Source organism: Nerophis ophidion, linkage group LG09 (genome assembly GCF_033978795.1).
Source record: "Nerophis ophidion isolate RoL-2023_Sa linkage group LG09, RoL_Noph_v1.0, whole genome shotgun sequence".
Taxonomy (NCBI): Eukaryota; Metazoa; Chordata; class Actinopteri; order Syngnathiformes; family Syngnathidae; genus Nerophis; species Nerophis ophidion.
In genome coordinates, this window is record NC_084619.1 from 24,853,580 (window position 1) to 24,870,967 (window position 17,388).

General features: G+C 40.4%; 1 protein-coding gene across 2 annotated transcripts in view; it reads right to left on the reverse strand.

The window, feature by feature from the left end:
• Positions 1–16,020, reverse strand: part of egln1a (egl-9 family hypoxia-inducible factor 1a) — an 86,082-nt gene extending 70,062 nt beyond the window's left edge. Inside the window, exon 1 of one of the 2 annotated variants that reach the window (XM_061910650.1) lies at positions 14,988–16,020. In XM_061910650.1, coding sequence (XP_061766634.1) covers positions 14,988–15,680 — 693 coding nt within the window. In that variant the 5' untranslated portion in view covers positions 15,681–16,020. The remainder of the gene's footprint in view (positions 1–14,987) is intronic. The other variant, XM_061910648.1, reaches the window with a different exon arrangement.
• Positions 16,021–17,388: the final 1,368 nt, after the last annotated feature.

Here is a 17,388-nt window from a genome sequence, read left to right on the forward strand (position 1 = left end):
TGACAGCGTGCAAGCCCAGTTGTATGTTGCATCTGGCCATGTGAGACGCACGTGTGTTGTTGCAAGACATATTTGATCAACAGCTACACAAGTCACACTAAGGGTGGCCGTAAAAAAACGTTTAACACTGTTACAAATATGTGCCAGACTGTGAACCCACACCAAACAAGTATGACAAAGACATTTCGGGAGAACATCCGCATCGTAACACAACATAAACACTTTAGAACAATTACCCAGAATCCCATGCAGACCTAACACTTCCGGGCTTCAATTTACACACCCGGTTGAGGTGTTGTATGTTTTAGCCCTGCAAGGTGTTCTGGGTATTTGTTCTCCTGTGTTTAAGTTGTGTTAGGGTGCGGAAATTCTCACAAAAGGGGTTTGTCATTCTTGTTTGGTGTGGGTTCACAGTGTGGCGCATATTTGTAACAGTGTTAAAAGTTTTTTTATGGCCACCCTTAGTGTGACGTGTATGGCTGCTGAACAAGTGCGTCTTACAGCCACGTACGTTGTTCAGCACAAGTCTCACACAACATGATACAGAAACGGCACATTGGTTGTGTGATATAAAAGCGTGCGCGATGACATGGAGTGGAGTAGTAGTCTTCTTTTGGGGGTGTGCGGACCCCTGGAGGTACTTGAAGATATTCCAAGGGACAAGTGAATTTTATTAAAAACATTGTAAAAAAACAGCAGCAATTCATAAATACTTTATACATATGTTTATTGAATAATACTTCAATGAAATATGAATGTATGTTCATAAACTGTGGAAAAATAATACAACAATCTAACATTCAGTGTTGACAGCTAGACTTTTTGTGGACATGTTCCATAAATATTGATGTTAAAGATTTCTTTTTTTGTGAAGAAATGTTTAGAATGAAGTTCATGAATCCAGATGGATCTCTATTACAATCCCCAAAGAGGGGACTTTAAGTTGATGATTACTTCTATGTGTAGAAATCTTTATTTGTAATTGAATCACCTGTTTATTTTTCAACAAGTTTTTTTTTTATATCTTTTTTTCCAAATAGTTATATAAGAAAGATATAATAAGAAAGACCACTACAAATGAGCAATATTGTGCACTGTTATACAATTTAATAAATCAGAAACTGATGACAGAGTGCTGTATTTACTTCTTTATCTCTTTTTTTCCAACCAAAATGCTTTGCTCTGATTACGGGGTACTTGAATTAAAAAAATGTTCACAGGGGGTTCATCATTGAAAAAAGGTTGAGAACCACTCTTAAAGGCAGTGCAGTCATGGCAGCCCTTAATAATGTCGGCTGGGTGAAAATTTGGAAAAATTCGGGAGAATGGTTGCACCGGTAGATTGTCGGGAGGTGCACTGAAATTCAGGAGTCTCCCGGAAAAATCGTGAGGGTTGGCAAGTATGTTGCTAGGGCAGGAACGCCATTCATAGAAGGTGAATTCATTAAAAAGTGCATGTTAGATTTTTTAAGAAATCTTTTTTGCTGCCCGGCCTCACCCAGTTTCTGCATCCAGTGGCCCCCAGGTAAATTGAGTTTGAGACCCCTGCACTAGAGAAAAGACATTCAGCATCCAACATTGCAGAATGGTTGGAATAGGTAATTGCCAGGTTTTAAATTCCCCTACGCAATATTATTGCTATTGTGCATGACAATGGTGCACTTTATAAAAAAACAAAACATTTTTGGAACACTTGCCTTGTTTTAATTGGCAAGTCGAAAGGACATGGTGCCGGTATGCTGTTTTTTAAATAAAGTATTGGAAAGGATAGAAATGTAGTTTGTCTCTTTTATCAGATTATTAATCGATCAATCGAAGTAATAATCGACAGATTAATCGATTATCAAATTAATCGTCAGTTGCAGCCCTAGTTACATCCCTTGTGCATACTCCTAAAAGGATTTATAGGGGGAAATTGTGATTAGAGGTGCAATGATTCGTAGAAATTGACAAAAATCGACAATAAAATCCATATTTGTCTGCAATAGTTGTGACGTCATCACTCGTGTTTTTCCGTCTGGAAGAGAGTATGCGTGGCCACTACAACAACATTGCAAGTGAAAATATGTTAAGTGTGGGAAAATGTTCTTATTTTTGTTAAAAACAAATACTTTGCTCATTTTACAAAGAAGATCTTGCATATATGACATTTGTGATACGGGATAATTCAAAGAGGGGGAATGTCAGACATCTCGATGTCTCAACTCGGTAAGATAATTAAGTTTAACAGTTCTTTTTATTTTTGTGAAACCCGAACGAGCAGTATAGTACAGTATACATAAATATTTATGAATGAATTTGTCATCTTTGTTTATAGTAAGCACATGCCTAAAATACCTCAACTCAAGCATAAATTAAAAGTCGATGGCTAAATTACAGCAAAGGAATTTGTGTATGCTTTATAATCCGATTAGTCGACGAATCGTTAAGATAGTCAATGACTCGTCGACTATCCTAATAGTCATGAGTTGCAGCCCTAATGGTAATATTAAAAAAAGCAGCATTGTGCACGGTGCACAGTAATTATCGTGGTGTCAGAAATCCCAGTTAAGGGTTAAAACTTTGTCTGACTTTACAAAGGACTTGCAATTAGTTTTGAAATTATAAATAATAGGGGTAATTTGTTTTTAGATAGCTCTGGTGTTGTAATAGTACACACTTCTGCATTTCATGAAAGAGGGCATGGGTTTGATTCCTGGCCAGGCTTTCTAAGGAAGGGCATCCGTCGTAAAAACCAAGCTCCACTTGAGTGATTGCCTCTTGTGGTCGTGACCCCTAACAGGGAAATGGTTTTAAATGTTAAATAGGGTGATTAGTGGATGCAGGGAAATGTTGTGAAATTCATTGAATGTATATTTAAAAGGGAACAATTCTTATGATAGACAAGCACATAGATTTTCGTTTTTATGCATTCTAAATATTAAATAAATGCGAGCAAAAGAATGATTACAATGGGGCCTAGGGGAGTCGCTCTATTCTGTTTGTGAAGCGCTTAAAAAACATCCAAACGCTTCCATTGAGGTTTTATATACATGTTGTAGGTATATATGTAATGTAGTAACAGGCTGGTTCATAATAACATGTTATTTTAACGCATTTTGCTCATTTTAGGTATACGGTGGCACATTCATTTTATAGACGCATCACAACGTTCACTTTTTCCTTCAACTATAACACTGACTACAACTCATGTAGACTTCATGAGATACAACAAACATAATTAAACATCACTTACACTAGGATGCCGATTGTTAGGATGTTGATATATTCTAGTTTGGATGAAGAATGCCTCCTTATCCTTGCAAATGGTTAAAAAAAATAGGTGGGTGCAAACCAGCATCTTTTGTATCTTTTTTGCCATCACTGGGTCTAAGTTGGCTGTCAAAATGTTACCAGCTTCTCATGTCCACATCTGTTTACTATACAGGGGAAGCATGATTCGTAACCTAGAATTAACTTTCACAAGCTCCAAGGTGGAAAAGCAGCTCACCAGCTGATGTCAATACAGCAGCATAAGGAAATTGCCTCTCTCTGATCCATGCGCCGCTAAATTTAAGTCCTTCACGCTAGCGCTTTGAACAACAATATTGCTAATACTTGGTTAATATTCATTCACGAAATGTAAACATAGTATTTGTGGCACTTTTTGGATGGTGATGGAAGGATGGATGGATGGATGGATGGACTGGTGGATGGATAGATAGATAGATAGATAGATAGATAGATAGATAGATGGATGGATAGATGGATAGATGGATAGATGGATAGATGGATAGATGGATAAATGGATAGATAGATAGATAGATAGATAGATAGATAGATAGATAGATAGATAGATAGATAGATAGATAGATAGATAGATAGATAGATAGATAGATAGATAGATAGATAGATAGATAGATAGATAGATAGATAGATAGATAGATAGATAGATAGATAGAACTTTACTGATTCCTTCAGGAAAATTACAATTCCAGCAGCAGTGTACAGAATTTAGATCAAATTTAAAAAGTCAATAATGGGGGTAAAAATGGAAATAAAATAGAAAATATTACAATAAGAATAGAAATAAAAAGCAACATTAACAATACAAATATAACAGTAAAAATAAGAATATAACAGGAGAAACCAGGCAGTAATGACCATGTTATGAAAATGTATTGCACTGGTAATTGCACTGTTTTTTGTGGCAGTTTATATCATTATTGTTATTGTTTTGCATCCCCTGTCATCCTAGTCGACCCCCCCCAGAGAGGAGTTGTACAGTCTGATGGCGTGTGGGACAGAGGAGTTTTTTAGTCTTAGGTTTTATGGTCAGAATAAACGCAGTGAATGCAATGACATCATGGCTACCCTTTGCTCCATTGTAAGTGGACTTTTATTTATGTTTAGAATGCGTTTAAAAAACACATATCCAAATGGCCCTGCGATGAGGTGGCGACTTGTCCAGGGTGTACCCCGCCTTCCGCCCGATTGTAGCTGAGATAGGCTCCAGCACCCCCCGCGACCCCGAAGGGAATAAGCGGTAGGAAATGAATGGATGGATGGTGTTGTTGTCTCTCTTAAAGATTGTGAATTATAGGCAAAATTCCACAAAAGTGCAGTTCCCCTTTAAATACATTTGTAACATATTGGTATAAAATCCTTTAAAGTGAAAAAGACATTTTTAAGCAAAAAAGTCAGTGGTGAAAGCCTTCCTGATTTTTAGTGAATGTTGGACAGTTTTCTTAATGTAAATTTTGGAGGCTTTACGTTTCTGATGGTATTACTGAGAGCAGTTCTGCTATCACATCTTTGTTAAAACCACCTCCTCAAGACCTTTAAGTCGTCTTACCACAAGGTAAACTGGTAACCAACTGCTGCCATAGTAAAATTTACTACAGGTATGTTTATTTGGACATTGTGCATAACTAACATTACACAAGTGGACTATGCACAAATATAATCTTTAGTAATGTGTGGCAGACAGAAAGCTTCAGAAATACAAAAAGGTAAATGGTCTGTGTTTATATAGCACTCATACCCAAAGCGCTTTACATTATAGGTCACATTCACACGCTGATGGTGGAAGCAGCCACACAAGGCGTGAACCACTACCCATATGAGCAAGAGTGAAGGGGCTTGCCCAAAGACACAACGGTCGTGACTCGAATGGCAGAAGATGGAATCGGACCTGGAACACTCAAGTTTCTGGCACGGCCACCCCAAAAACCAGATCAAAGCAATGATCCATTCATTGTGGTTTACATCTATTACTCTGTTTTGTCAGGGCTTTGCATTAGCTTAGTTGTGTTACAATTTAGCATCCACTACGATGATTGTCCTCGTTTTTGACATACAAATGTTGTTAAAATATTGGACACCTGTGTTAAACACTGCTACAGCATCAAATCATAATATTAATGCATTTGGGCATGAGCTTACAGTTTTTGGTTGCCTCTGATCGCTGTGTTTTGTAGTATTTTTCAACTGTGGACGACAGTGTGATGGACATGTTTTTGTGGGCATCCTGGTATGCTGTCGGCCAGCCTCTTCTCTTCTCCCTCTATTGAAGCGACCTTCTTTAATGCAGCAATGTGCGTCACACAAGGTGTACCTAATGTTGTGACCGGTGCCTCTGTATCAGACCTGGGCAAATTACAGCTTTCAATCTGGCCCGCCAGACATATCCAAATACCATTTTTAAACTTGAAAACATTTTTGCTTACTATCAGCATCAAAACTGTAGCTGTCATTATGATGTGCAGTGCTATTTTCAAATACAAAGTGTTGAACTATAGAAAGTATTTCAATGGTTGGAATATTTTGAGTGATTTACGGGTTATTACGGTAATGTGCATCACAGCATCTCAGTGTGGGAGAGGTTTGTTTACTGAGCACCCAGCCTTAAACCTGGGTGTCAGGGACAAAGTCCTGCTAAAAAGTGATGTGTCAGATTATAGGTGTATTTTTAACCCTTTGCGTTCATTTTTTGCTGTGTTTGTTGCATTTATGTTGTTTTGTTTGATCACAGAAGATGTCTACCAAGGAGGTAGTACGATAATACAATAAAAAAGAGAAGCGATGTTCATATGTTGTTTATATTCAGTGTGTTATTGCTCATAATTAATATTGTAAATCCAGCATTCATATATATATATATATATATATATATATATATATATATATATATATATATATATATATACTTTATTTATGTTACTTATATAGTTAAGTCTACATATATAATAGTGTGTGTCACACTATTATATAGTGTGTGACACTATATAATAGTGTCACACTGTGATCGCAATGCTTTAAGTCTGCACATTATTCTAATACCAAATTTAAGAGGGAAGTTTGCCAAACATGTAAGAATACAGTACAACCTACAGTAAAGCGTGCACATTCACACTACAACCCTTTTTTTCCGCCACACAGCAAAGTGTTGATTGTAACGCAACAACAATCATTAGTACATAAAACTATTCAGTTTGCGTTGATTAAAGCAAGTCGTATAACAGACTGAAAAACAACACATAACTTCAACTAGTTCAACTTTAACAATCCACCCCACTTCAGACATTGACGACAATACAATATGAAGTGTAAATGATAAAACATTGAATATTAAGAGTTTACTTCCCTGACAACCTCCTTAAAGGCCTACTGAAACCCACTACCACCGACCACGCAGTCTGATAGTTTATATATCAATGATGAAAACTTAACATTGCAACACATGCCAATACGGCCTTTTTAGTTTACTAAATTGCCATTTTAAATTTCGCGTATGATGGCGCGTATGATGACGCGTGCGCATGACGACTCGGATTGTAGCGGACATTTTTTTCCAGCCCGATCCCAGCTATAAGTAGTCTGCTTTCATCGCATAATTACACAGTATTGTGGACATCTGTGTTGCTGAATCTTTTGCAATTTGTTCAATTAATAATGGAGACGTCAAAGAAAAACGATGTAGGTAGGAGGCGGTGTATTGCAGCTGCCTTTAGCAACACAAACACAGCCGGTGTTTCCTTGTTTACATTCCCGAACCTGAAGCTTTACTATGGAACAGAGCGGTCAAGCGAACATGGTTCCCGACCACATGTCAACCGGCAGGTTCCGGTGAGAAAATTGTGGTAATAAGTCGGCTCTTATCGTAGACATGAGCGGAGCATGCGTACTTCCTCGTGCACCTGTCAAAGAGGCAGCTGTGTGGCTTCCCTCAGAGAGACTGGCGGTCACCACACCCGTGGCCAAACTCCTCCGACTTTCAGGTACGACAGTATAATCTCACTGCAACACTAGTAACACAATAAGCAGATAAGGGATTTTCCAGAATTATCCTAGTAAATGTGTCTAATAACATCTGAATCGCTCCCACTGCCCTCGCCTTTTTTTTTCCTAGTCCTTTTCTCTCACGATCCTCATCCACGAATCTTTCATCCTCGCTCAAATTAATGGGGAAATCGTCGCTTTTTCAGTCCGAATCGCTTTCGCTGCTGGTGGCCATGATTGTAAACAATGTGAGGATGTGAGGAGCTCCACAACCCGTGACGTCACGCGCACATTGTCTGCCACTTACGGTACAGGCAAGGCTTTTTTATTAGCGACCAAAAGTTGCGAACTTTATCGTCGATGTTCTCTACTAAACCCTTTCAGCAAATATATGGCAATATCGCGAAATGATCAAGTATGACACATAGAATGGACCTGCTATCCCTGTTCACATAAGAAAATATAATTTCAGTAGGCCTTTAATGTTTTGTAATTAATCAGAAATATCAAGCAGCTAAAATGTGCCAAACATGGGGAAGTGTAGAGAGAGAGTTTTGCATTTCACCCACCATGCACTGTAGTGAAATTATATATGTGTAATTTGAAATTACATAGTGCTTGAACGTGATTTATAATGTCCAGAAAGTTCAATTAACAGGAGGTGTGTTATGTGCGGACGGGTGTTGACTTTATTTGTTATAGTTAATTTACACCATGACTGGGAAAATTTGTTTTAATAGGGTCATGATGCTGTGCTCAATTTGTTTCCAAATGAAATACACAGTCATTGACCATCGATTGTATCTTACAACACAGGGAGTAGCAAGATCACTTGGCCTGTGGGCCGTAGTTTGGACACCCCTGGCTTACTTAACAACCAATTATGACAGAACTGTTCCGGTGATCACGCACGCCTTTTTTCTGCGGCAAAATTTTGGGGTATTATTAGTCAGTAGTGCGCAAAAAATTAACTAAATATTGCATTTTTAACATAACTACCTGCTGGTGTTAATGTGTATGTTTGTGTGTCATGATGTTCATTTGTCATATGGTCTGTAATTGGGCTGATTGTGGAAAAAAAAAAACCTAATTGCGATTTTTCTTACAAAAATTGGGATTGCAATTTTCAGATATTATATATATCAATCAATCAAATTTAATTCATATAGCCCTTAACTACAAGTGTCTCAAAGGGCTGCACAAGCATAAATGTATATACAAATACATAAAACTGTGAACAAAACAGTATTACTTTTAGACTGTCAACACATACTTGTGTCAAAGTACCACACATTATAAGAATATGCAGTAGTTTACTTTAAAAAAATGTTTGGCTTTATGCAGACTCAGAGATTTTGTCTACGTCATGCTCTTAAACTGAAGAAAAAAACAGAAACACGATACAGTGATTATAATGTAATGATTATATGATATACAAAAATAATGCAAGTATCTATTTAAAATTATATAAACTTTTATTTGTCATTACCGTAGAAATGTTTACCATTGTATTGTAATTGGAAGGTAAATAACTTTTATCCATCCATCCATTTTCTACCGCTTATTCCCTTTTGGGGTCGCGGGGGGCGCTGGCGCCTATCTCAGCTACAATCGGGCCTTTAGATTTTCTAAATAAATAAACGAACAAAAATAGAAAATGAACTCTCATTTCTGTATGCAAAAATGTAACTTAGATAGATATTGAACAAAAAGTGCCTTAAAGTGCATTTTTTCCCAGTTGGAAAAACAAAGTCCAGTTGTTTTTTTGTTGGTTGCCATCACGTGGTCACGGCATTCTCTCTGAAACGTTTATCCTTTTTGCGATTTGAACGGTTTGTACAGCTGAAAATTATGCAAGCATAGGGCTTTTTTCTTCGAGAAAGGCTAAATGACACCTTGTACCCATTGAGAACAAACACTATCATGACCACCACGGAAATTTAACGAGCCTGAAGTGACGTCATGTAAATTCAGGCATTTTTGACTCAGATGCAGTCACGCCTCTCTGCCCATGGCTCTATCGGATTGGTTACGCAGACAAAGCACGGGTAAGAAGCAGGACCAATCAGAAGGTGATGTCTTTTCCAGGGTTCTCAAACACACAAAGCGGAAAAAAAGAGTGGAAAAAACTCTGGTGGCTGTACAAATGTGTCGAAAGTCCGTAGACATACAAAAATTGTAATAAGCATCCCAGCCCTTTACATGTCACAACTATTAGTAACATTACTATGAGCAGAATACAGTAAACACTTAATGAACATAAGCTCTGCTTCCTCGTAGTACCTCAGCATGAATGTGTCGCCAACTTGGCAAAGCAATTTGAATAAACGACTGCGAGTCTGCACCATACTGACACAGTGAGTCCAACGCCAGCCAAGAATAATAAAATAATATCATGTACATTCCTCCATGAAAATATGGAGAAGCTGCTGATGGTGTGTTTTACAGAGGCTGCTTGAAGGAGATACCGTAGAAGTCCACTCTCCAAAGTAAATGGTGTACATTACTGTTACACTACTTCATAAAACTGTGGTTTTAGTAGTACATTCGATTGTATTGTTTTTTTTACCCAAAATGTCTCATCTTAAAGTTAGTTTTTCTTATTAAAAAACATATTTCATATTAAAATTGTGCAGCTTTGGAGGGCCAAACACCAGTTAAATTGATTTTAATTCATTCCATTTGCAATCTTGATTAGAGATTCAAGAGTTTTGAATTAAGAGCTCTGTCACTGAACCAATTCATCTCGTAAATTAAGGTGCTACTGCACTTTTTTATGCTTTTGGGCAAAAATATGTTATTTTTGCTATGCAGCACCTGGTGAGGCTTGCATTTGCTAACAGCATATCAGGCGTTTTTTGTGCGGTGCCGTTTCACACTTGCCTTATTCAGGACTTGTCCGAGACCCATTTCTCAAGAGGTTCGGGTCCTGTTGGTCCTGCACTGCGTTCACAATTGACCAAACAAGCACAGTTGATTCCTTTATAACCAGACTATCATGACAGAGTCGCAGGTGGCACTTTTTCTTCACTTCCTGTCTGTGTAATAGTGGTGGTAAACAAGCACACTCAAGCTATTTCTACACTAAGCCGGATAACCCCTTAAACAAATAATTATTTAGCATAAGCCCCGATTCAGCCACACTAAACCAGCGTTTAAGGTCCCCTTCCTCGGATCAAATTTTAACACTGGTAAGTGCACCATTTATTTCTTGAATCTCCGCCTCTTAGCTTTGTATGGACTCATTGATCAGTTACAAACTGTGTTCGGAGAGTAAGTGACGCCAGAAAGGCCGTGCCTCACACACGAAGTGACGTCAGAAAGAACACGCCACAGCCAGATTCATAATAAAGCGGTTTTGCAAATCGTAGCTAACCACTGGAAATATGGAGGCGAGTCATCCAGATATGCCGTGTTTCTGCTTCTTTGACATGTACAGACGCTTGTGGAAATCACTCATGAATACCTAAAGAGAAAGCGATTGCAGCTATTTCGGATACAACACTTCTCAGACAGCAAGAGAACTTACGAATTCTGTGATTCTACTTACCGAAAAACTTATTCCATGTGTCCATTTATTCAACGAGAATGCAGGCTGCCGTGTGTGTAATAAAATGGTAGCGTGAAGGGCTGGGCGACATATCGATATATGCGATATATCGCGGGTTTGTCTCTGTGCGATATAGAAAATGACTATATTGTGATATTCGAGTATACGTTCTCACGCAGTTGCTTTTAGCTGCGGGCATTACACTACAGGCTCTTCCCACTCCTTCTTGTGTCTCCTTCTCACAGAGCGAAAGCGCACCTTCTTACATACGTTACAAACCATCCCGTCATATGTCACATACATATACGCCCTCATGGAGCAAAGAGGTAGCAGCATGGATAGGGTTAGCTGTGATGCTAGCGAAGCCGTGCGAGTGGTAACACGAGAGAAAGAAAGTACGAATCTGGTAACAAATGAAGTGTGAATTAGTGAAGTGAATTATATTTATATAGCGCTTTTCTCGAGTGACTCAAAGCGCTTTACATGGTGAAACCCAATATCTAAGTTACATTTAAACCAGTGTGGGTGGCACTGGGAGCAGGTGGGTAAAGTGTCTTGCCCAAGGACACAACGGCAGTGACTAGGATGGCAGAAGCGGGAATCGAACCTGCAACCCTCGAGTTGCTGGCACGGCCACTCTACCAAGGAAGAATTCATTCCCAAGAAAAACCGCAGGGGGTCAATCGCCTGGCGGTGGTTCGGCTTCAAGCAGGAATATGTCGAATAGACAACTTTAATTTGTCAAGTGTGGGGCACAAGCGTTGCCACCAAAAGTAGCATTACTGCTAATATGTAGCATCATTTGAAAAATCACCTGCTAATAACTGTTTAATAAATACAGTTTTGGTCAAATGACTTAGTTGTGATTTCCTTCTCAGCCTGAAAGTTTAAAACGAGCATATATTAATGCAGTATGAACAATAATGTTTTAATGTAGACAGATAGAATAATCATACTGCTGTGATTATATGTATCAAGTGTTAATTCAAGGCTAAGGCAAAATATCGAGATATATATAGTGTATCGCGATATGGCCTAAAAATATCGAGATATTAAAAAAAGGCCACATCGCCCAGCCCGAGTAGCGTGTGCTTTGTATTACTTGGCAATCGATGGAAGACTATGGAAAATGCCCAATGCATTTGGACTGGCAAAGCACACTATATCAGTTATTGTCTGTCATGTATGTCGCGGACTCAACGTCTAGGTCCAGAGTATATAAAGTCACCAAAAACGAATGGACAATGAAGGTAAAGGCAAAAGAGTGAAGTGTCCTGATCAGCTATCTAGATCCCTTCATGGGATTGTTCTTTATCTTTATCTTTAAATGTTCTTTATAACATTGTTTACTTTCGTGTCCAATAAAGATTTGATTCATTTATGATGACTCAGGTGTGATTCACTACAATAAGGCCCCACAGCATAGTGGATTCCAGTTAATTGAGATACCACAACACTGGATATTGTTCAGATAAGTTAAATTTAAGAACCTACACACAAAGCAACACTGGAGGTGACTATGACGTGCGCATTTTCCGCGAATGCGTATTAGGTCGCGTTGCGCTGGCTGACGGAGGGAGTCTTAAACGACCATTGTGTGTGTGTGTGGACAAAGATAAGGTTAGGTGGGACTTACCCTGTATATAAAACGGCTTAGTGCAAACGGGGCCTCAGACCATTAAGTGAATGTGCGCATCTGTTAGTCCGGCCGGCTATTCTGTAACTATGGTACGCTACACGGTCCATCGAGTGGTACGCCAAGAATCACCTGATTAAATATTCAAACACATTGTTAATGTTCAATCTGTCTGTAATGTTACAGTGGCCAAAACATCAAATAAACTTGGTGAATAAAACCACTGCCTTAAATGAATATTTAGGCCTACTACGCTACTGGGGCGGTATAGCTCCGTTGGTAGAGTGGCCGTGCCAGCAACTTGAGGGTTCCAGGTTCGATCCAGGCTTCAGCCATTCTAGTCACTGTCGTTGTGTCCTTGGGCAAGACACTTTACCCACCTGCTCCCCTGGTTTACATGTAACTTAAAGGCCTACTGAAATGAGATTTTTTTTATTTAAACGGGAATAGCAGGTCCATTCTATGTGTCACACTTGATCATTTCGCGATATTGCCATATTTTTGCTAAAAGGATTTAGTAGAGAACATCATGGATAAAGTTCACAACTTTTGGTCGCTAATAAAAAAGCCCTGCCTTAACCGGAAGTATGTGCGCGTGACATCACGAGTTGCAGGGCTCCACACATATTCACATTGTTTATAATGGGATCCACCAGCAGTAAGAGCAATTCGGACCGAGAAAGCGACAATTTCCCCATTAATTTGAGCGAGGATGAAAGATTTGCGAATTAAGATATTGATAGTGAAGGACTAAAAAAAATAAAATAAAAGCAATGGCTCCGGACAACGGCAGTGTGAGCGTTTCAGATGTATTTAGACACATTTACTAGGATAATTCTGGAAGATCCCTTATCTACTTATTGTTTTAATAATGAGATTGTTTAAATAGTGAGATTGTAAATATTGTGAAGACATACGTCGAGGTCGGATGGCTGCGGTGAACACGCAGTGTCTCAGAGAGAAGCCGAGGAGCCAAGCTCACAGCTGCCTTTTTTGACAGCTGCTGCAGGACGGCGAATAATCCAATGATGTTTCCGGTAAGATATACATCACAATGTCCCCATCCAAAAACATGCTGGTTGACGTAGAGAAAACATGTTTGCTTGACCGCTCTGCTTCACAACAAAGAAACACCGGCTGTGTCTCGGAGCTAAAGACAGCTGCAATCCACCGCATTCCACCAACAGCATTGTTCTTTATAGTCTCCATTATTAAATGAACAAATTGCAAAAGATTCAGCAACACAGATGTCCAGAATACTGTGTAATTATGCGATTAAAGCAGACGACTTTTAGCCGCTAGTGGTGCAGCTTTAATATTTCCTAACAGTCCGTGACGTCACGCGTATGCGTCATCATTCTGCGACGTTTTCAACAAGAAACTCAGCGAGAAATTTAGAAATGCAATTTAGTAAACTAAACCGGCCGTATTGGCATGTGTTGCAATGTTAATATTTTATTGTTGATATATAAACTATCAGACTGTGTGGTCGGTAGTAGTGGGTTTCAGTAGGCCTTTAAATGTTGGGTTTTCACAATGTAAAGCCCTTTGAGTCACTAGAGCAGGGGTAGGGAACCTATGGCTCTAGAGCCAGATGTGGCTCTTTTGATTACTACATATGGCTCTCAGATAATTCATATTTATATAGCACTTTTCTGTAGTGGCTCAAAGCGCCTTAAAAACTGACACCCAATATCTAAGTTACATTTAAACCAGTGTGGGTGGCACTGGGGGCAAGAGGGTAAAGTGTCTTGCCCAAGGACACAACGGCAGTGACTAGGATGGCGGAAGCGGGAATCGAACCTGGAACCCTCAGGTTGCTAGCACGGCCACTCTACCAACGGAGCTATGCCGAGTAACCGTGTAATACTCTTCCATATCAGTAGGTGGCAGTCGGTAGCTAATTGCTTTGTAGATGTGGGAAACAGCGGGGGGGCAGGGTGCAGGTAAAAAGGTGTCTAATGCTTAAACCAGGGGTAGGGAACCTATGGCTCTAGAGCCAGATGACTGCATATGGCTCTCAGATAAATCTCAGCTGACATTGCTTAATACGATAAGTAATGAATAATTCCGCTGATAATCACAGTGTCAAAAATAACATTCAAATTATAAAACATTCTCATGCATTTTAATCCAACCATCTGTTTTGTACCGCACCTGTTCAATATGTTGCATTAATGGTAAGAAGTATTATATTTATTATTGGTTAACTTTTAGAATAACAATATTGTTAAAAAGAATGAGACATTATACGATACAAATGTTGGTCATACTTAAAAATGCACGAATTTAGTTGTATTCAGTGTTGAAAAATGTTATATGGTTCTTACGGAAATACATTGTGAAATATTTGGATTTCATGGCTCTCTCAGCCAAAAATGTTCCCGACCCCTGCACTAGAGAAAAGCGCTATATAAATATAATTCACTTCATTACTGTATTTGAACGTTGGTCATTATGTTGGTACTTGAAGAGCCAAGTGTGTCCTGAGTTAGAAGTTGCTGAAAAAAAGTTTGAGAAGCACTGTGTTAGTCTACTTACTTTTGTCCTTCCATTGATTGCGTAGTTGCCCAGTTTGGCGTTGCAATGTCTTATCACGTCGTCCATGCGAGTGGTGAGAAAGCGGATCTTCTCACAGCCGGCCTCCTTCCCGTCCACCCATGTGATTTTGTCCCCGCGGATGTCTTTCGTGGAGTCACTTTTTTGACTCACCACCTGGCCGTCCGTGAACCGGCCCGTCTTGTGCAGGGCCTTGACGTCCTCCAGGATGCCCAGTCCGACGTCCGCGCCCAGAAAGTTGTCCACCACGCAGATGCCGTGCTTGTTCATACACGGGACGATGTACTCCGTGGCCAGCTTCTGCGGGGATGCAGCGGTCTGCCCGTTAGGCGGGGATGTGTCGGTGGCGCTTTCCTCGCCGACCCCATGTGCGTCCGCGTCCGCGTCCGCGTCCGTGCTCGGCGCACTACTGTCCGCCCGCTCGGGGCTATTCTTCTTCTTCGGGCATCTCGTCGGCGTCTTCTCATCCCCCGGCGGTGGTTGCTCTTGTTTGGGAGGCTGCGTCTTCTCCGCCTCCTTACAACTGCGCTTGTGCTCCTTCCAGTGCTGTTTCTGGTGCTCCTTGCTGCAATAGAAGGAGCTCCGACACCTCCCGCACTTCAAAAGGTTCTCCATTTTCCCACAAAGTTCACAGTACTGGCGATCTCGCTCCAAGTCGATCTGCTGCTTCTCCATGTTTGCAGCGACGGGGGGGGGGGGGGTGCACTGCGCCTTTAAGTCCGATCCTTCACACGCGCCCTGCTAACCCGACAACTTTGGACGCGATCCACCTCCTCTGCCACGCTACGCCGAGCGAAAGCCGAAAGTGAGACTTAAAAGCCGGACATTTCATAACACTGGCTACTTCTTCACATCTTGAAGCGGAGGAAGGACGCGAAGGTTCGTCGCCTGGAGGGAGCGACACGGCCTGGCTCGAGGTCCGCATGAGGCATTCCTGTTTGCTAGCTGTGGGTCCGCGGACAGTGCATGGCGACGCTCGGTGTTCCCAGCCCGTCTGCGGCGCAACCCACTCTGACGTCACATAGAAGCCGCGCCCCTACTCTCGCGGTGCCTTCGCGGTCGTCGGACAGCTGACGACGCTGGCAACATGTGCAAGTGGTGAATCGAGGATCCATCCATTCATCCATTTACCACCGCTTGTCCCTTTTGGGGTCGCGGGGGGTCGCCGCAGCCTATCTCAGCTGCATTCGGTCGGTAGGCAGGGTACATGAATTGATTAACGTGGACCCCGACTTAAACAACTTGAAAAACTTATTCGGGTGTTACCATTTAGTGCAGGGGTCGGGAACCTTTTTGGCTGAGAGAGCCAAGAAGCCAAATATTTTAAAATGTATTTCCATAAGAGCCATATAATATATTTTTTTACACTGAACACAACTAATCATTTGCATTTTTAATTAAAACCAACATCTCTAGAGTATAATAACTATGTTATTCTCTGTAATAACATTGTTATTCTGAAGCTAACTGTGGAGGGGGTGTGGCCTGCGGGCCTGCAGCGAAGCAGGGTGTGACAGGACCGGCCTTGAAATCAGCAACAGGTGCGTAGATGGCCCACCTGGGCCTTGTTATCTAATCACCTGTCGCTATGTTATAAGCTGCACTGTTGTACAATTTTAAAAATCAAAAACTGATGACATAGTGCTGTATTTTACTTCTTTATCTCTTTTTTTCAACCAAAAAGGATTTGCTCTGATTAGGGGGTACTTGAATTAAAAACATGTTCACAGGGGGTACGTCACTGAAAAAAGGTTGAGAACCACTGGTGTACCCCATTGTCCTCGTTCCTAAAAAAGACAACACTATACGAGTGTGTAATGAATGACCTACGCAAAGTAAATGCCGTTTCTAAATTTGACACTTTTGGGATTTCTATAAATGTTTGTAAACTGTTGGCATCCTTGGTTTGAAAGTCTGGTTTGCGGAGGTTACATTGCCTTCACCCGAGGCGGGGTGTGACTGTGGTCAATTGTACGGAATATGTACTGTACTGTGCAATCTACTAATAAAAGATTCAATCAATCAAAAAAAAAAAAAAACCCCGGACAGGTTGCCTCCTCATCGCAGGGCCAACACAGATAGACCGACAACATTCCCACTCACATTCACACACTAGGGCTAATTTAGTGTTGCCAATCAACTTATCCCCAGGTGCATGTCTGGATCCAAAAAAGTAATACAATTAAAAAAAACAAAAACAAATCAACCTCAGCGTCAAACATTGTACTTTATATAATAGATAAATGAGTAGAGGTGGCCGGATTGATCCAAATGATGATTTGAGTTGAGTTTGAGTTTATTTCGAACATGCAAGCATACAACATGATACATCACAATTTCCAGTTTCTCTTTTCAACATGTTCGAAAAGGAGTAGCAAGAAGC